Genomic DNA, 20,681 nt, shown 5'->3' with positions numbered 1-20,681 from the left:
TTTTTTTTCTTGAATTTAAAAAAAATATATTTTTTTTCTCTCTCCTCTGGCATCCGGTTTTCGGCGGCGCATGCCAACGCGTCCGGAGGTTTTCAGTGACTTGCTGCATACCGCCACGACCGTCTTTTCGTGCTCTACAACTTTCGTGAAGAAAGTTTTCCCATATGGGATCTTTAAGTAATGGTAAAATTATGATTTTCATGATTTGAGACACAAACCCTATACAAAATCAATTTTCCTTGATTCTAACACTATAAGGGTTGGCTCTGATACCAATTGTTGGGGATTCTTTACCATATTAAACATATGAATAACCCTATAGTGTTTAGAATACAAGAATCATCAACCTTTCATAAAAGATTAATCATAGGTGTAGTCCCTAAACCAAGAACAATAAAGTATCCCATCTTAAAATACATAACCATATAGATTTACCATATCTATAATAATTAATGGGACAACCATGACATGAACCATAAATGGGAATAAAGAAGTACCTGTGTCCCATGAACATAGATCATGAACCTCTGTCTCATGTGGTTAAACATTACTCCCATGAAGATGACAATGAACTACGCAAGTGGAGTCCTTCTACTGAGATCTTCTGCAGCCTCTTACTCTCGGGTTTCCTTTCTTTCTGTGCACTTGCTCTTGTGAGAAAGCCGTGTTCCCAAAACCAATAAGGCATTAAGTAAAAGTAATGGCTACAGGGACCGTCAGTATTCTATTTATAATAGAATCCCTAAAACCCTATTCCACTCTCACAATGGAAAGAGCTAGGAGTTTCCTAATCAGAGTGGGTCTATAATTGCTTGGGCCCAATGGATCAATCGGTATCAGTTAAGCCCACATAAAAATCCTAACAAAGGGCCCCCAACTAATTGCTCTTCTCAAGTCTTAACCGTAAAAACAGTGGCAATTCACTCTGTTTCATACTACACAACACTTGTGCATGATCGAGAGGCAGAGAGAGGGAAAAAGGCAGTGGGAGCACCAGAAGGCATAGGACTAGAGAATGAAATGAAAGATGTCAAGAAACATGAAACACTCATAGACACTAAGAACTGCTGCAACAAGCAATTGTACAACTTAAAAAAAAATTTAACAATAAAGAACAGAATAAATGAAAGCAAAAGCTGGGAGGAATTCAACCACTGTTGTTCTTTTTGCTATCTAGTGGTATCAGCTCCCCTCAACATGGCCACCACCTGCAACATGTTGGGCCTTTTGGAAGGAAAATCCTCCACGCACTGCATTGTTATCTCCAAGTATCTCATCATCTCTTTAACTTCCTCACATTCATCTTCGTCGCCTCCCTTAAAAGCTGAAAGCAGATCTGGATCAATCACTTCCTTCCCCTTCCCTTCCCTTACTATCATCTTCACCCAACCCACCAAATTGGTGTCACCGAAATCTTCCTTATCAGTTGGCCGCCTACCTGTCAATATTTCTAACAGGACAACACCAAGTGAATAAACATCCCCTTTGGCAGTGCAGCGGAAACTCTGGTAGTACTCGGGTGGCACGTACCCAGGTGTTCCTGCTAGTGAGCTCACACTGAGGTGTGTGTCTAGTGCGCTTATGAGCCTTGCCATCCCAAAATCGGACACTCTAGCTTCCATATCATGGTCTAAGAGCACGTTGCTTGATTTCATATCACGGTGTATGATGTGTGGGATGCAATTGTGGTGAAGGAAACATAGCCCTTTCGCTGCTCCTCTTGCAATCTTCTTCCTTTCCTCCCATGTTAATATTCGTCTTTCTTGTGTCTTTGTCCTTCCATGGAGCATATCTTCAAGGCTTCCAAATTCCATGAATTCATACACAAGGAGCCTCTCCTCACCAATCTTGCAATAACCCAATAGAGGAACAAGGTTCCTATGCTTAATTTTTCCTAGAGTTTCCATCTCTGCCATGAATTCTCGATCCCCCTGGTAGCTCAAGCGTATGAGCTTCTTAATTGCCACACTTGAACCATCTTTGAGCTCAGCCTTGAATACTTCCCCAAACCCACCGGACCCAATTAGGCTGGCAGCTGAGAAGCCATTGGTGGCCTCAATGAGCTGTGAGAACTTGAGCTTCCTCAGCTGCCTCTGAAAGGTGGCCACATTGATGCTCAATGGCTCTTTCTCCTTGTCTATGTTCCATGTTGTAGCAGAATGGGAGCCTTGCAAGCTGTTGAGCATCTTAACTTCTTCGGCGTTCCTCCGCCTTGCGTGCATAGAAATTGCCCAAATGATCAAAATACAGACAGACACCACTGAGATAAGAACTCCTAAGACAATGCTATTAGCCCATGATGCAGCCTTGGGTCGGCCACTTCCCTTACCATCATCAACAATAGGACTTGTTGCTGCCTCATTTCCGCTTGGGCATGGAAGTAGTGGGACACCACAGAGTCCTGGATTGCCTGCATACTGGCTTGCAGGAAGAGTACTCAGTTGCCCTCTTGATGGAATTGAGCCTGTTAATTCATTGTCAGACAGATCGATTTGTACTAAGAAAGTTAGATCGGAAAATGAATCCGGGATGTGGCCTTGCAATCTGTTATGTGATGCATCAAAGACACCAAGGTTTCTGAGCTGGCCAAGTGATGCAGGGATCTCTCCAGAGAGCTTGTTATGGGCTAATTCAAGCACTTGCAGGGCCATCATATCCCCAAATTCTTCTGGGATCTTCCCAGTAAGATCATTATAAGAAAGGTCAAGATACTCCAGCGTCTGGTAATGTGTCCACAGGCTCAAGACTGCACCAGAATATAACCTTGTGAAGTCACAGGTCTTCAATTTCGGAACTTCTGAGAGCCTTTCTGGTCTAATTCCTGCAAATTCCAACAACCCTCCTACTCCTTTACATGAATTCCCAACATTGCGCACAAAGGCTATAGTGTTACCTGAAAGAATTCCATTCAGTGATTTTGCTCCAATCTGCCTTCCCAGTCGAGGAGGGATCTCCCCTGTAAGTTTGTTGCTGTTGAGGTCTAACCAGAGTAAGCTACTACAATTCGCCAGCTCTTTCGGTATATGGCCTCTCAAGCTGTTGTTTGCAAGTTGCAGAACAGCCAACCTTGAAAAGAGCCCAAATTCATGTGGAATCTCACCGGTGATGCCATTGCTAGTCAGAGATATCCATTCAAGATTGCTGCAATTGAACAGTTCAACTGGGATTTCACCAGTGAGGAAATTGTTGTTGAGAATGAGAGTCTTTAGCTTCCTACATTGGCCTAATTCTGCTGGGATTTTTCCTTCTAAGCCATTGAACCAAGCCATCAATTGCTCAAGATTAGAAAGCTTTCCGAGCTCTGCGGGAACAGGGCCATGGAGATTGTTAATGCTAAGATCAATGGTCTTCAGCTGTGAACATTGAGACAACTCAGGTGGGATTTCACCAGTGATGAGATTATAAGGGAGTCTGAGCTCTTCAAGTGAAGTAGAACCTGGACATAAATCTGGTGGGATGACACCAGAAAGCTGGTTGGAGCTGAAGTCGACAATTCTTAATCCCTTACAGTTCGAGATGGAAGTGGGAAAGCTCCCAGAGATGAAGTTATTGCTCAACAACAAGCTGTCTAATGAGCTAAGGTTTTGGAGGAAAGAATCAGGAAAGGGACCAGATAGGTTGTTGTTGGACAAGTCAAGAGCTTGTAGCCAAGTACAGGAGGAGAAGGAAGTGGGAATTGAACCTGAGAAGTTGTTGTTGGAAAGCTCAAGTTGAATAAGTGAGGCACAAGCATCACCCAACTCCAATGGTATGGAACCTGCAAGATGATTATGAGAGAAATCCAACCTCTGCAAACTAGTAAGCCCTCCCAATGTTTGTGGTATCCAACCAGTAAACTGATTGAATGATAAATTTAAGGTCTTAAGATTTATGCAGCTTGAAAGAGATGAAGGAATAACATCTGTAATTTGGTTGCCAGAGAGATCAAAATGAAACAAGCTATCACAGGAATTCTCAAGCTTTAGACCAGAAATTGAGCCAGTTAGATTATTAGAAGAAATGTCAAGAACCTGCAAATTATCAGAATTCAGTAAGAGATTGTTGGGTATAAAACCTGTTAGATTGTTGTGGGCTAGATTCACATAAACCAGATTCTGGTATTTGGAGAAGAACCCATCAGGAATTAGACCAACAAGTCCACTGAAAGATAGATCAAGTTGTTTTAAACTAGGTGGGAGTTGAAGCAAAGAGGTAGAAGAATTTACAGTAAATGAATTTCTTGAGAGATTAAGAACTGATAGCATGTCAAGAGATGCTAAAGGATCGAATGAGATAGCCCCGACGAGATTAGACCCACCAAGATCAAGCGAGGTCACTTCTCCAAGAGTGCAAGTGACTCCATACCAGTTACATGGATTCCTTTTCAGCTCCCATCCTGAAAGAACTCCACTGGGGTCTTTCTGAATCATCTCCTTGAATAGAAGAAGAGCTTCTCCATCAGACTTGATTGTGGAAGAACCACCATTATCAGCCGCAGAAATTGAAGGCAAGAAATAAGATGGAAACATAACAAACTGAAGTGTAAATGCAACATGAAGGAGAAGATTAAATGGGTTCTCCATGGGAGACAACTTGCAGAACACACACACAGATGCACAAAGAAGCTAGTGAAGGAGACTAGGGGAAACTGAGGAGAGTGCTTACTATGGTGAGTGCTTCTTCTTGCAAAGCAGAGGGAATGCTTGTACAGTGGGTGGACCAGTTAAGTGTTGTACTTGAAATACCCTTCACTAACAGCTTAAGCTTTTGGTGTGGTTGATGTGTAATACAGTTTTAAACTGCACCATAGAGTCACAAACACTAAGAGGGACATGAAGAGGCAAAGTAAGATAGAGATAATATTTCTGACTTTTGGTCAAAAAGAGATGGGACCCCAGACAATATATATTTATGATCTGTCCCTTTAATATTTGGGTTTGGTGAAGGAAGAATCTTTATCAGTCAGTAAACATGGCCATGAACATGTTTCCATCTTTATAGATAGGGAATCAGGAAATAACAATATCAATGCAATTTTAATTTTTTTAATTTTTTATTTTTTTTATATATTTTTTTAATAAATCAGGAACTTATCTTTGTTTCTTGGCCGGATCCAAAAATTTTATTGATAGAAGATAAATGAAGAAAATACAGAGGGGAGAGGGGACAATACCCGCCTTACCCCAAACTCAACATCCTAAGATTTTACAAAACAAAATTAAGAATTAAAAAAAATAAAACCAAAACCCAACTTAGATACAAAAGAAGGATGGCTTTATAACCAGCCATTAAAAAAATTATCTATTTTTATCTAATAAAAGGATTTCGAGAATTATCATCCAGATTGCAATCTTGACCGAGTCTGGAAAAGAATTGTACTCTGTGAAACATGAATTTGAACGACTTCTAATAGCAAAATTAGCACAAGCATCAGTAACCTTATTACCTTCCCTTATTGAGTGTCAAATAGAAACAAAAGCCGATTGCAAAAACTTAGATAGAGAATTCCACTAATACCAAGAATTCCAATGAGCATTTTTTCCATCAGAAATAGATTGCATCTTTTGATTCTGAGATAACAACAAATCTCGTGATACCTAAAGAAATACAGTAACAAACACCATCCATTAGCGCTCTCATCTCAACCACATAATTGGAGCATACTCCATAAAAATGAGCAAAAATAAATAAGACGATGCCTTGGCGATCCCTAAGACAACCCCCGCCACCACTTGGTCCTGGTTTACCTTTTGCAATGTATCGATGCAATTGAATGCACACTTCATACTGTGTAAGTTATCCTTTGATCTGAACCATCCAACAAGTATCATAGCAGAGAGAAATTCTCCAGTGAATGGTGTAGATCGATGAGTTAATGGGTGGTGGGCCAGAAATTTTGTTTTTATGGTTTGGTATCAATCAAGTTGATCTATGATGTGGCAAATTAATGAAAACAAGGATGAATTAGCACTATTTGTAGTGGAGGCCTTAGTGCTGAAATTTCTATGAAGTGATATTGCTTTCAAATGTTGCTTAGGGTTGTTATGTTGCCCACTTTTAAAACAAAATCAATGATCTAGAAGGTTGATGGCATTGGAAGTTAAGATCCACCCATTCCTTTCTTGTTCTGCAAGTTTGGGACTGATCCTACTTCCCTTGTTATCCAAGCAGTTGTGATGTAGTGAAACCACTTGCAGTTATTACTATTCAAAGGTCAACCTTTGTGATAGGGTGGGGACAATTTGACCCCTGTAATTATGAGTTAGTTCATAGTTTGCTCACCCTGTGTGAATTGTTAAAAAGTGTCATTTCCTCATATGAGCAACTTTTATATGTATAGTGGGTTTTGAAATTTGAACCCTAATTTAGGGTTAATAATGCAATAGGCCAACTTTTACTGGCTTGAATCAAGAAACTTTTGGTTCTCAGCCATGCTGACCTATTTCTGGTTCAACAGTGAACCTTGGTTTGGACCTATTAGTTAGGATCTTAATCTAGAATTGTTAAACTTGGCACAAAAACTCATATATCCTAAACCTAATGGGCATCCTAGATGAGGGAAGGGTTGAAAGCTCAAGCAATATGAAACATTAAAAACCAGAAGCTGGAATCTTTTTTGAAAGGCTCTTCAAGGTTTTAAACTGATCTTTAAGGCCCTCTTAAGGCTCTCAATAGCATTATTTTGGGACCCATTAGGAATTCACTCTCTTTAAAGACTATGATCCCTAGAAGACATATCAGCCTTTTTACTGGTTTAAGGCAATGGTGACCTATCTCTAGTTACAGTTTTCCGGAGACCCTTTGGCTTACGCGTGATCCTATAGATCAATGATAACGTTAACATTAAACCTTTTTTGCTTTATGGTAAAGTTTGATTAGGGAGGCAAGTAGAAGAGGCAAAGGAGGTATTGGAATAGGAAGAAGGAAAGGATATCTCAGCCTGTTACTGGTTCATTTACCACTTGAGCCTACTTCGTAGAATGGCCATCAGAAGACCATCATCACCACCCCAACTTTCAAGCCCCGATAGGAAGATAGCATGGATTTAGGGGATGGTATCAGTATCGATCTCTGCGAAACCAATTCAGATCGGATTGGATCGGTAAGTATCGGTCGGTTTTTCTCTTGGTGTTTTTAAAAAGTACAATTTCTTTACTGTTATACCCCTAAAACGATCCAAATCGATCAAGAATCAATGATCAATCTCAACCGATACTAATGCGATAAAGTGAATATAATACCGAAACTTGAAACCATGAAAGAGAGTGTCATACAAAAGAAGAGAATCAAGCAACCTCCTAAGTGAAGAAAAGTAACTCTCCAAAACAAAGTAGTAATTATTTGGTGTACAAGGTTGTGGTCCTTTCTAATCATTCCTAGACATAGAGGGGGAACACACTGGTATTTAACAAGAATAGGAATACCGTGCCTTTTACGAGGCATCCTCTCTTGGATTGGCACCTAAGATCTTGATCACATCTTGCATTGTTGGTTGATCAAATTTTTTTATTAGCCTGACAACTCAAAATTTTCGATTTTATCATTGCCGTTGTCCCCCTCAAATCAGATGGATAGTGTTGTACGATTGGCATAAGTTAGAGCGGTTCAGAGGATTTGGTAATATAGAAATGACAGATTACAAAGTTATTATTATTATTATTATTATTTTATTTTATTTATTTAATTTTTTTTTTGAAGAACTGTGCACTCCTTTGTCACACTGCCTTTGTACTTAGACACAGTTAGAGGACTGCGAAATGATGCCTTCACCCCCAATCAGCTTTGGATCAGCCTGCGATGAGACTTTTGACGCAAAGAGAGAGAGAGACAATAGTGATTGGGAGTACTTGGTCATGCACTGTCTCTAACACATGACGACATTCTCCCAACCGTCAAATGCATTTCTGACAAACCAGCCGCTGGAGAGAATCTCAACACAGAGATACCACATCCATTTTTGTGGCATTTTCATCTATCTCTATGGCCTCAACGCACGCCATTATACCCCACCATATCACTTCCCAAAACCTGCTTTCACCGTAATCCTTTTTTGATAGGATGCTTTTACCCGAATCCAAATCATTGGTGAACACCACCAAACGACACAACCCTTATATCCCCTGAACCCTCCTTTTCTCTTTTTCTTGGATAACTAAAAGCCTAAGTAAAACTAATGAGAGATCAAGTAGTAATCCCTAATTAACCAGTTTAGGTCAGGTCAGATGGGTTCGACCAAGAACCATCATAGATTGAGGCTAGGGTAGACCGGTAGAGTAACGGGTGATTGGATCTTCAATTTTTTTCTTTATCTGTACCTATTCTAGAGAGGGAGGTAATGGCCAGGATGCTGAAACTCAAGACCTTTTAATGAGTATAGGCTAAGCGCACCTCAACTTGATCAAGTGCACTAAGCATTAGTGGTTTGGATAATTGGATCTTGGATTGCTCAATCCGAGTTTTAAATTATTCTTAAATCTCAAAGTGGGTATGGAGAGGAGGTAATTTGTGATGCAGTGTATTGATATACGCGTGTTTCTCTCACTAAAGCGTGAATAGAAGTGATTTATTCCAACAACTTTGTTTCATGACAATCATAGTTAGAGATATTCCCTAAGCTTTAGTGATGATTCAAATCTTTAAAAGTGCTTTATAATGGATGTGATTATACCTCCTTTTATCTTAAAACTGTTCAGGTGAGACTATTAACTTTTGAAATTTTGGACCTCTTAGGGTTGACAATCTCTCTCTCTCTTGTTTTAAGCTATGAAACTAAGATTGTTTCCATAGAAAAGCATCTGAACACTGTTTGAAGGGGAGGACAACAGGGCCCTGAAAGCTTATGATGGCTTCTCCACATGCCCTACCCTACCCATTTAGAAAAGAATGATGGTTGATTTACTTTAACTTTAATTACCATAAAAGTATATGCTTTTAGGCTGTGATAAGAGATAAAATTTGCAAGGTAACCAACCACATGGCTTCACCTACGTGGCTATTACACAGAAAAAGATATGGATCGCTGCTTGAAGAATTTATCCACGTGGCCTACACCCATTCGAGCCCTTGAAAGCATTTTTTTTTTTCCGATAGAAAGCCCTTGAAAGCATTGAAAAACTTTGAAACTGAAAACTATCCATTAGGGGTGAATCAAATTCAACCCAGGCCCAACCCAATCTGATTGGGTTCATGTCTAGGCCCAATCCTATCGGGCACGTGTCAATTCAACCTGACCCTATTGACTCTAATTAGGTAGGGTTGGGTCGGGTTGGCCCTAATTGGCCCTGCTTTTTGTCAAAGGTCAGACTAACCTTGATTAATCTTGTTTTTATCATTTGTCTTATGTATTAAAAAAAAAAAATAACAATAATAATAATAATAGTAATAAATCAAATGATCAATAACACAATTAAGATTATGAAATGCAATATGATAATAGAGGTTCAAGACACTTGACCATAAAAATCAATGACTGAAATTTCATTATTTTGAATAAAGAATAGGATGATCACCCTAAGTTATATTATATAAATCATGGTTAAAATCATGGCTGGGTTGGGCCTAGGTCTCAACCTAAGCCCGACCCAAACCTATCCCAAGGTCAGTGTTTTACAACCCCAACCCACCCTTAGGGTTAGAAATCTTAGCTCAGGCCCTGTTTGGGCTCAAGACGGAACATGGTGGGTTTGGGCCAAACTTACAACCCTACTATCCATGATGCAAATAAATAAATAAATAAATAGAAAAGATTAATCAAACAACCACAATGCAAAGATATATGTGGTTCGACAAAGTGCCTATGTCCACGGTGAGATTAGAGTAGCTATATAGCAATGGAGAATAGGGTTACATGCATGTTTTTTTTTTTTTCTTGGTTAATGATAGGTATCTAGTCTTCCGGGCCCATATTGACCTCACAAACACATATACCAGGTTATACCGGGGTTGAATGAGAACCATTCAAACTTCACCATAAAGCAGTGAAAAGCACTAAACACTTTCGTGCATCTAAGTCAAAGGTCCCTTGACAACTCTGCAACCCCTTTGAGGGTTTAGGGTTACAAGCTCTTTTACTCTCACTTTTTTGTTTTACAAAGAATTCCCTCTTAATCCAACTGACCTTCCATTGCAAACAATTTAAAGGAAAACCATAAAGATGCGATTTTCGAAATCAACTCTATGTAAACCCTAAAAATTAGATAGATATGCCACATGGTCAGCTGGTCAAAGTAGGAGTTAACGCAAGAAACTTGGTCCACAGTGAACTTTGTCATTAAAGTCATGTAATTGCTAAGTTTTCTTAGATATCAATAAGGGTGTCAATTGGTTTGGTTTCAGTTATTCGGTTTGATTTTGGTTCGGTTCCAAATGATGATAAGGTGGACCATAACCGAACCGAGAACCAACTCGGTTCTGTATTTAGATACTCAAACCGATTCAATTCGGCTAATTTCGGTTTCGGTTCCAATTCAGTTCTAATATGTAGTTTTAATTCGGTTTTATACCTCGGTTTTAATTCGGTTATGAAAACGGTTCTACTTTTGAACCATGACTGTGATGGACCAAAGGCCATAATGGGCTCAAGTTATGGGCCTTATGGCCATTGCTAACTCCAAAATTATCTTAGCTTGTAAATATGTGATGATAAATTGCAAAAAACACTTACCATATAAAAAAAATAGCTTGCAAAAAACACTCTTGAATGATAAGAGCAATTCGGTTCGATTTTGGTTTGAACCGACAGTTCTAACACCCTAAACCAAAACTGAGTAGAGCCGAACCGAATAGCATACTCACATATTCAAACAGAATTTGAACCAAATAAATTTGGTTCAGCTTCGGTCCAGTTAATTCGGCTCGGTTTCGATTTCGATTTCGGTTTCAATATTCAATTTCGGTTTGAAATTGACACCCTTAGATATCAACTCATCTTTTAAAATCATAAGGGTTTTAAAAGACTTGCCCAAAATGGAAGATGCAATCTTGAAAATATAGAACTACCATTGATAATGCATTGAGGTATAAAGGCATCAGTTCTTTTGTGGTTTGGCTTAGTGGGCCTAAATTTATTTAATCTTAGATACCCTGTTTTTCAATGGTTTGGCTAAATGGGCGTATTGAACACACTCTCTCTCTCTCTCTCTCTCATCAACTTCTTGCAAGAATGTCATCGCAACTTCTATCCTATGCCAAGATCCCTCCTGCTTTATGATTACTGAATAAAATTGAAATATTGAATTAAGTGGAAATCAATCCCATATGGCAGAAGAGGAAGCGGACCTGGAGTTCTGCAATGAGAAAGGGATCCATGTCAGCACCTGGTCTCCTCTGGTATCATGTGGAGCTAAATGGGTATTATCTGTGGTGATGGAGAATCCAATCCTCCATTAACATGTATGTTGTAAAGAGGAATGAAACTTTAGTTTTTCAAAGATGTGCCAAGTAGGAGTGCAACTTGAGTGGGCCTGGGTTGGGAAATTGAGCCCAAGCAAGTTGGATGTCCAGCCTGATTCCTATTTTTTTTTTTTGGTAGATAAATCAATTTATTGTAGAAGAGAAGAAAAATAGATACAAGGGTTAGGATCCCCAAGAATCTGAGTGCCCCAACCTCTAAGAGAGGAGGTTCAGCTAAAACCAAATAACACCAAAACAACCAAAAAAGGACCAAAGGCCATCACATGAATCAGCTCAATGGAGCATTACTCCTCACAACCCATATAAGATGAACTCCTAATTTCTGAACTGGGAAGATGTTCCTATGAATTTAAACCCCTTACGAATCACTGATCGTCAACATCCAATTTGATATCTCTAAATTTCTCTCCTTCCAAATGTGGGTAACCGTTATGCAAAACGCACAACTTAGCAGCACTCCCAATTCAATTCCCCTTCAAAATTCTTGTTGATCCACCTTGCTTCCGAAAGGAATCCTTTTCGCCCTAGGTCTTCTAGAAAGAGAACATATACTCAAAATATCTTTCCACAATAATCTTTATGGGAAAAGGACAAGTATGCTAGCATAGTACCTAGGAATTGGGAATGCTAGCGGGATATTAGCCGTAGGATTTGTTCATTCTAAATGTAACCGTTGGATGGAGAAAAAATGTCCAAAGCTTCAATCAACCGCTGCTACACCTTATCTCTCCCCTAATTTTTTTTTAATACCTAAATTACTCCTATGCCTGTAGAAAACTCATTATACCCCTCTATGAACTAAAACCCCTTTTCCTCTACTCAGACCATCTTCACTACTCGACCATCTTCCCATTTCGTTAATGGAAAACAATGGGGAATGCTTTCCTTAAACATTGGCAGCTGAGACTATGAGAACAACCCTCCATTCTACCTAAGACGAAAGAGCACATCTTGCTTCTGAGATATTAGTTGAAGCTATATAGCAGCCCTACAGAACAACATAAACATCAAGGAATCAGTTACTACTATTCATGAACCAAAGCAAGATATTGCAGATGCGAAGAAGAAAATGAAAATAGAACAAACCTTTTCACATTTATACAGAAAAGAAAGAAACCCATCTTAGTTTCTCCTGCATCTTCAACCCCTTCCCTTGCGGATGACAGAAATGGGAAGCACAGACAAAGATGCAGATGTTGACATCAAGACCAGGAACCTACTACCTGCAACCCATCCAATCCAAGCCTGGTTTGAGGTTTTCTTAGACCCCAGATATCCCATTTGCTCCACTAAGTCCTCCATATTTCCACCCCAATTCCCCTGTTGGGAAACTAATTCTTCCACATCAATTTTTGATTGATTATTCCCTAAATCTACTTCTTCTTTACATCTACTTCTTCTTCTCCTTCCCTTGCAATTAGATCCTTGTTCAGTAATTCCTCCCACGCTAAATCGCTAGCACTACCCAAATCCGGATCGCTATTACTCATGTTGGCATCAACCTTCTCGCCCTTAATTCCGCTGCTTAACCCATTTTCAGTGGATACAGAGAACAGAGTCTCGATTTCTGATTCAACGGTGAGCACTTCTTCCTGGCTTGACCGATGGAATTCACAAATTAGGATTGGCAATCGGAGCGAATGGGCCAACAAGGAGGGACAAAGAGAACCATATGAAGACGATTTTGAGGGTTTCTGATTGAAGAAAAAAGAATGAAAGAACGAACAAAAGAATGGAAATAGAAACACAGATGAAGGCCAAGGGTTTGTTGATCTTCTGGGTTTCAGATTTAGGGTTTTGAGAAGAAGAAACGCGAGATTGGAAGAGGAACCTCGGTCGGCTTTCTTCGTCCAAAAATTCCATCATTTTGTTCGGATTTGATGAAGCCGGAATTGGAGGTGGAGGTGGTGGCCTGTCATGGAACGAAGGAGGAACTTAGCATCCAGATTGAGAGAGAGAGAGAGAGAGAGAGAGAGAGAGAGAGAGAGAGAGAGAGAGAGAGAGAGAGAGAGAGAGAGAGAGAGAGAGAGGGAAGAAGAAGAAGAGGAACCGGAGTGAGAGTCGAAGTCGGAGAAGAGGGACAAGAAGAGGAACAATGAGAGTTGGAGACGGAGGAGAGTGGAGAGTGGAGATAGAATTAAGGGAGAGATAATGTGTAGCAGCGGTGGATTGAAGTTTTAGACATTTTTTCTCCATCCAACAGTTATATTTAGGATGATCAAATCCTACGATTAATATCCCGCTAGCATTCCTAATTCCTAGGTATTACGCTAGCATACCTATCCCTCTCCTTTTTTTTCGTAAGGGAACATTAAAAGTGATCCTTATTCTCTGCTCCCAATCGACATTTATTTTGTTATGTTATACATGGATAATGGAATTCATGTATCTGACTCCACTAGAATTGCATTTGAAACCAGTAAAATATTTCTATAGACTTTTGGGGCATGACATGTTTTCATAGAGATTAAGTAACTCTTTTAACTAAGGTTGTTCTAGCTGCTTAAGAAAGCAACTTAGCTTTCCAAGATTGAATTCTTATTAGAAGTTATGATATATAGTAAGCCAACAAATTCATATTCTTAAGTAGTGAAGTGTAATTTGATGAACTATAACATGCAAAGCCACGAACTCTCAGAAAAGTGAAAACCATTGCTTCCAAATTAAGGATTCAAAACATGGAATCAGGTTCTACATCTATCCTGGCCAATTTTGATCCATAGCCACCAAAAATGCCTTATCAGTTGCCAGTTTATCCGTTGATCGACAATAGCTCATTGGGCTCCAATGAAACATATTTTACTCTATCTAAGGAATACCATCACTCATGGCCTCTTCTTATTCCTAAATTCAGTGATCATTGCATTTTCAGATGCAGACGGGGCAGACAACATTGATGATAGACGTTCAATTTGTGGATATGGGAAAAAGATCCTCTCCAACACCAACGATCCTCCAACGATCCATCCAATGGTTGGGAGTGCTTGGACATATATCCCCAGGTGTTGACAGGTATTGGGATGCACGACTAAACCCCCCAAACCCTTAAATGGATCATTGGAGGGTGGTTGAAGGGTGCAGTCGTTGGAGAGGAGCCAGATCCATGGATATGATGTTTTCCTTCAAAAATGTCTAATCTCATAGAGTCGGTCAACATTGATGATAGACATTCAACTTGTGGATATGGTGTTTTCCTTCAAAAATACAAAAATATCTAATCTCATAGAGTCAAGTCAACATTGATAATAGTCGTTCAACTTGTGGATATGGTGTTTTTCTTCAAAAATATCTAATCTCATAGAATTCGAAGAAACAGGTCATAATAGCCACTAAGCCATGAGGAAAAATGATATTCTTTTTAACGATGATTGATGCTTCCACCCATGTGGGTTATGGCTGCTGAAGACTTATTTCCTTTTTTTCCTTCTTTCGGTAAATAGACTTCCTTAAGATTTGTACTATGAGTCTTCCTTATTGTGGAGAAATTAGCTAGCTATGATCAAAGAGCATATATATATATAAGTACAGTTGGATCGACAATTATATTCCTCCAAGTTTTGAATTCAATGATGGGGATTTTATATTGCTACAATATTTAAGAAGATTGGCGAAGATTGCTACATAATATCGCATTAAGGTTTACAAATTGAACAAAACCTATCTAATGCAATTGATGAGGATGTGGTACTTTAACACTTGAAATCGAGTATAAGATCTATCACTTGTTAAGCAATCATAGAATCAGTCCTTCCTTACTAGGAGAAAGAAAATAGTGAAGATATCAAGTAGATGACCCCCCAACACCCCCCCCCCCTAAAATAAATAAATCAACATGTTTAGGTTGGCCAACCTGAGTCACTAGGTTTTGAAAAGAACGAGGGGAGAGTCGAAAAACCTGATTTTCTAATTATGCTTTCAAAATTTTTTTTTATTATATTTATTTAATTATTATTATTATTAATTTTTTTTCCCCTATAACTAGGGATGTTAACCGATCGAATTTGGTTAGGTCTTATTTGGTCTTGCGCATCTTAAACACCAAGACTGAAAACAATCATTTGTGTTATCGGTTCTCAAAGCCAAGACTGAGATCTGTCGGTGATCAGTTATTAGTCTTTAGGTCTTTATTTGGTTTTGATTAATCAGTTCTTTAGTTTGTCAATTATTTCTGTGAGTGTATTAAGATAGGTTACTTACTCCTTAAATAATTGGTATTTTTTTTTATAGGTCATACTCTATCTTATTATATGGTAAGGGTGTTAATCGGTTCGATTTCGGTGTATACGGTGTGGTTCGAGTCAGTTCACATTTATTTGGTTGAAACCAAAACCACACCATTTACTAAACGATTGCCCCTTCTGAACCGCAACCATTAGTAAACGGTTTCGATTCCATGGTTTTTAAATAGTGTCGGTTTCACGGTTTTAAACGGTTTTGATTGCGATTAATTCCATACGGTTTCTAAATAGTTAGTAATCAATTTGCTAGTTTATTTGCATGCTTATTAAAATTTGCTTTTATTGATAAACGCTTCAATCTTGTATCAAATTAAATGAGGTATTGAATAAGCAATGAATTAACTGCAGAACTACATAATAGGAGTAAATTATTAAATAGACTCTTGGATAGCCTCTATGGTTTTTAATTCTTCCCTAAATTAAACCATTATGTTTTGTTAAAACCAAATATTTAATCTTTATACGGGTTAATCGGATCGATTTTGATGATTTAAACGGTTCAGTTTGAAACCAATGGTAAACGGTTAAAACCGATGCATTTAATTAATCGGTCTTAAAACTTGAAACCAGAACCAAACCATTTATTAAATGATTTTGCGATTTCAGTGTAAACGGATCGTTTCGGTTTCGATAAATGGTTTCAATTTCAAATTCACATCCTTATTGTATGGAGGTTGTAAGGATGTCAATTGAGAACCAAGATCAAAATGGAAACCGACAGTTTAAACTGAAGCAAATCTATTTAGTTTTTGGTTTTAAAACGTGGAATCTTTGTTTAGTACGATTTAGATTCTAGAACAAACTGTCCAAGTAGAATTAGGAATAGAAAAAAATTCTATACTTTTTAACGTATTTTAATATGAATGACAAATTTTATTCTATTTTAATATTTAAAAAAAGTTTGATGGATTATAACTAACAAATAAGGAGTTCTTTTGTCATGGCAGGATAGGCTAGCTTAGGGGTGTCAATCGGTCGGGCCGGTCCGGTTTCGATCGGGCTTAATCGGGCTTGAAGACTTTTAAAGGTTGCACCGTGTCCGTCCATTTAACTAATCGGGCTTAGTTAGTGAGGGCATGGTACACTTTATATTCGGTAGGTTGGTCTCGGACTATAATCGGGCTATTAAAATCGAGCTTTAATCGGGTTTTAGTCGGGCCTTAACCGGGCCACGGACATGTTTAATGTTAAACGGGCGTAACCGGTTTTTAAATGAGTCTTCTTTAATTGTTGAGTTTAATTGTATTACTTCTTTAAATAGAGAGGAATCTACTCTCTTCCAAGTCACATATTTAAAAACATCACAAAAAATCCAAAGCATTGATCCAACATCCTCATAATTAAACTATTTAGAAACATCATAAAAAATCCTAAATCCTTATCCTGTCCAAGCATCCCACAATTAAAATATTTAGAATCATAAAAAGTCCTAAATCCTTGTCCAAGCATCTCATAATTAAAATATTTAGAATCATAAAAAGTCCTAAATCCTTATCCAAGCATCCCACAATTAAAATATTTAAAGGAATCTACTCTCTTCCAAGTCACATATTTAAAAACATCACAAAAAATCCAAAGCATTGATCCAACATCCTCATAATTAAACTATTTAGAAACATCATAAAAAATCCTAAATCCTTATCCTGTCCAAGCATCCCACAATTAAAATATTTAGAATCATAAAAAGTCTTAAATCCTTGTCCAAACATCTCATAATTAAAATATTTAGAATCATAAAAAGTCCTAAATCCTTATCCAAGCATCCCACAATTAAAATATTTAAAGGAATCTACTCTCTTCCAAGTCACATATTTAAAAACATCACAAAAAATCCAAAGCATTGATCCAACATCCTCATAATTAAATTATTTAGAAACATCATAAAAAATCCTAAATCCTTATCCTGTCCAAGCATCCCACAATTAAAATATTTAGAATCATAAAAAGTCTCAAATTCTTATCCAAACATCCCACAATTAACACATTTAGAAATATCACAAAAAATCTTAAATTCGTATCCAAACATCCCCAAAGTTAAATATTTAGTTACATGACTCAAAATTATCCTGATTTCGTCCAATCTTGAGTGCTTCAACATCAATCCCACCTAATAGAAAATAGATGAAACATAAACATTAGTAAATGTAAAGATAAAAGATAGCGAATATGTCATAATCAAAGAACAAGAATGATATTACCCATGGAATTTCACCTAACAGACTAAACATTAGCTGCAGTAGAGGCATTAGAAGATCTTTGTGTAGGTTCTACTGTAATATTAGTATCACCACTCACATCCAAAGACAACACATTCCCCAAAACATTAGCCAAATCACTGGCATCATCAACCGGTTCAGCTTTAAAAGTGTACAAAATGAAGAAGAGGACATGTAAGATATTAAGATTATGACAAAAAAAATGTGACGAACCAACATTTGTTTAACGGATGAAAAATGTATATTTACATAGTTTGAAATTACCTCTAAAGTCTACTCCGAACATCCAATCTCGAAGGTAAATCAACGCTTCAGCATTTGTAGGCAATAACTTACTTCTGTATTTGTCAATAACTCTACCTCCAGCACTAAAAGCTGATTCAGAAGCAACAGTTGATATCGGAATAGCCAACACATTCCGTGCCATCCGAGAAAGATCACGATACTTTGATCCTTGTGACTTCCAAAAGGCCAATACATCATAATGCTTGATCGGATCTTTAATCCTTGGCTCTTCTAGATATAAATCTAATTCGGATTTATCTTGTATTACAGTAGTAGTAGAACTCTCATACATAGATAGCTCCTACAAAACAAAATAATCAAAATGAATAATGTAATATATTGAATTAAAATATATGTTTTAAACAACCAAAAAAAAAAACATAATGATTTATACCTCCCAATCTAAAACATCTCCAACTGTATTGTCCTCAATAGCATGTGATTGAAATCCCCTCTCTTCCTCAGTTATCTCCATGCATCGTACTCTTCAAAGAGTCATGCTAAGGTCGATTTCACAAGATTAAACTTTTCCATTGCTGTTGAATCCAAACTGTATATCTTATCAAAAGCATACCTAACAAAGATTAGCTTGTAACGAGGATCAAATACAACAGCAATAGCTAAAATGATGCTATATGAGTCCCAATACTTATCAAACTTCTTTTTCATTTCTTGTGCCATCTTTTTCACATAGTCTTCTCCCTGATTTATCGTTTTCAACAAAGACAAATGTATTTTCCATACATTATGAAAATACAAATTTGCTGTTGGGTACTTTGACCCAGACAATAATTCAGTAATGTCATTAAAAGGCTTCAAAAAGGAACATAAGTGTTCAATCTTTTTCCAATCCTCATTGCTTGGACACACTTTAAAATTTTTATCCACCAACTCTAGTTGTTGAAATGCAGTCTGATAGACAATGGCAGAATCAAGCATGTGATAAGTTGAGTTCCACCTTGTGGAAACATCTCCATGCAACCCTTTTTGACTTGGTATATCCAATTGTTTGCAGCATTCAAGAAACTTTACTTTCCTTGCTTGAGATGCCTTCACATATGCTACACTCGATCGAACAAAATGTACAGATTCATCAATGCACTTCAAACCATCTTGTACAATTAGGTTCAATATATGAGCACAACATCTGTTGTGAAAAAACTCACCACTACACAACAATACCTTCTTTAATACCAAACTTTTTTTCAAGTGCTCAATAAAACAAAGGTTAGCACCGGCATTATCTAATGTAATAGAGAACAATTTCTTCTCTATACCCCAATCCAACAACATATTTGAAGCAATTTCACATATATTAGCTCCTGTGTGTGGGGGTGGCATGATGCAAAGTTTCAATAATTTTTTATGTAGTACCCATTCTGTGTCAATATAATGACAAGTGAGAGAAATATAGGAGTCAGTGGTTACAGAAGTCCACAAATCAGTAGTCAATGACATTCTACCATTGAAGGAACTCAAAAAATCCTTTATCCTCTTGCTTTCTCTAGTATGCAACTTCAAAATATCAGCCATTTGGGTATTCCTACTAATAGGACTAAATTGTGGGTAAAGATAAGAAATCAAAGCCCTAAACTCTTCATACTCGACGAATACCAAGGGCAACTCATGTCTGACAATAAGTGTGGTAATCATATCTCGAACTACATCTGCGTCAATCCTCTTAGTTTTCAGTGCCACATTCCCATCACCTCCACCCAATAACATTTGAGCAACATCATTATTTTTACGCTTGAGGCAAGACTTAAGATGTCTCCTCAAACTACCAGTGCCATTGATAGATGAGTCAGCCAGATATATATTCCCACAAGCCTTGCATTTTGCTCTCTGTCTTCCATCGGGATTTTTGTCTTTAGGGATATTAATAAACTCTTTCCAAACTATGGAAGTTTTTTTCCTATTTCTTGGTAAAGTACTGACTGTAGCAGATGAAACAACTGGCCCAGTATTATGATCAAATGCAGTTCTTGAAGTAGACGGACTAAAACCATTCCCTCTGTTTACTTCATTAACAGACATCTGAACTTCTTGATCTTTTTGATTTGACATTATGCAATTCAACTGAATAAAACAACAATAGAATGCAAAATAATAAATATAAATTGAATCTTCCTCAAAATAAAAACAATATTGTTCAAATTCATGTTAATAAGACTTAACAGTTAATGCATCTATTCCCAACTGATCACCCCTACCCTTCTATCCTTGTAATTTTCTGTTCCTCCCAAGTCTCAAGGAGGATCTCGGATCTGGATCCTTTTCAATGGTTGATGCTCCAATCATCCTTCAATCAAACACAGACACCTTTAAGGTTAAATACCCTCTTAGTCACATTAAACTTTTGAGAAAGCTATCTCCAAGAGATGTTTGGATATAAATATTCTAGTGTGTGTATATATGGTTGATAAGAGTTGATTTTTTCTTTATAAGCATAGTCTACAGTGTATAAACAAAATACCCAGACAAGCAAAACCATGCAAGCATAAGAACAACACCATTAGAAGGCATGTACAAGTTTTCCAAATTCAAGATA

General features: G+C 37.7%; 3 protein-coding genes across 4 annotated transcripts; all 3 read right to left on the bottom strand.

Moving 5' to 3' along the window:
- Positions 1-1,016: 1,016 nt before the first annotated feature.
- On the bottom strand, positions 1,017-4,784 carry LOC122075639 (serine/threonine-protein kinase BRI1-like 2). Its single transcript, XM_042640742.1, is given in 2 exon segments — positions 1,017-1,189; positions 1,191-4,784. Coding segments are annotated over 2 exon segments (3,414 nt in total). The 5' UTR covers positions 4,563-4,784; the 3' UTR covers positions 1,017-1,147.
- A 12,765-nt stretch (positions 4,785-17,549) lies between these two features.
- LOC122076127 (zinc finger BED domain-containing protein RICESLEEPER 2-like) lies at positions 17,550-19,072 on the bottom strand. Of its 2 annotated transcripts, none has more exons than XM_042641420.1 (4): positions 18,525-19,072; positions 18,110-18,431; positions 17,842-17,986; positions 17,550-17,736 (listed from the first exon to the last, which is right to left on the bottom strand). In XM_042641420.1, the coding sequence occupies exons 1-3, from the start codon at positions 18,603-18,605 to the stop codon at positions 17,850-17,852; spliced, it is 540 nt and encodes a 179-aa protein (XP_042497354.1). In that variant the 5' UTR covers positions 18,606-19,072; the 3' UTR covers positions 17,550-17,736; positions 17,842-17,849. The 2 variants fall into 2 exon arrangements, with proteins under 2 accessions (XP_042497354.1, XP_042497355.1); XM_042641421.1 differs by having other exon boundaries at positions 17,714-17,736; positions 17,828-17,986.
- Positions 18,626-20,424, bottom strand: LOC122075134 (zinc finger BED domain-containing protein RICESLEEPER 2-like). The gene is made up of 2 exons (XM_042640044.1): positions 20,309-20,424; positions 18,626-20,209 (listed from the first exon to the last, which is right to left on the bottom strand). The coding sequence occupies exon 2, from the start codon at positions 20,195-20,197 to the stop codon at positions 18,626-18,628; it is 1,572 nt and encodes a 523-aa protein (XP_042495978.1). The 5' UTR covers positions 20,198-20,209; positions 20,309-20,424.
- Positions 20,425-20,681: the final 257 nt, after the last annotated feature.

Source organism: Macadamia integrifolia, chromosome 4, assembly GCF_013358625.1.
Source record: "Macadamia integrifolia cultivar HAES 741 chromosome 4, SCU_Mint_v3, whole genome shotgun sequence".
Classification (NCBI taxonomy): Eukaryota; Viridiplantae; Streptophyta; class Magnoliopsida; order Proteales; family Proteaceae; genus Macadamia; species Macadamia integrifolia.
The sequence above is the reverse complement of the archived record's forward strand: the minus strand, read 5'-3'. Positions and strand labels throughout refer to the sequence as shown.

What these genes read in the sequence shown, in the direction of transcription:
- LOC122076127 (XM_042641420.1), bottom strand. Translation starts at nt 18,605, where the DNA reads ATGGAGATAACTGAGGAAGAGAGGGGATTTCAATCACATGCTATTGAG. An exon ending in GAGATGTTTTAGATTGGGAG is followed by an intron (nt 18,432 to 18,524) that starts GTATAAATCATT and finishes TTTGTTTTGTAG; the next exon opens with GAGCTATCTATGTATGAGAG. An exon ending in GTTCGGAGTAGACTTTAGAG is followed by an intron (nt 17,987 to 18,109) that starts GTAATTTCAAAC and finishes ACACTTTTAAAG; the next exon opens with CTGAACCGGTTGATGATGCC.
- LOC122075134 (XM_042640044.1), bottom strand. Translation starts at nt 20,197, where the DNA reads ATGTCAAATCAAAAAGATCAAGAAGTTCAGATGTCTGTTAATGAAGTA.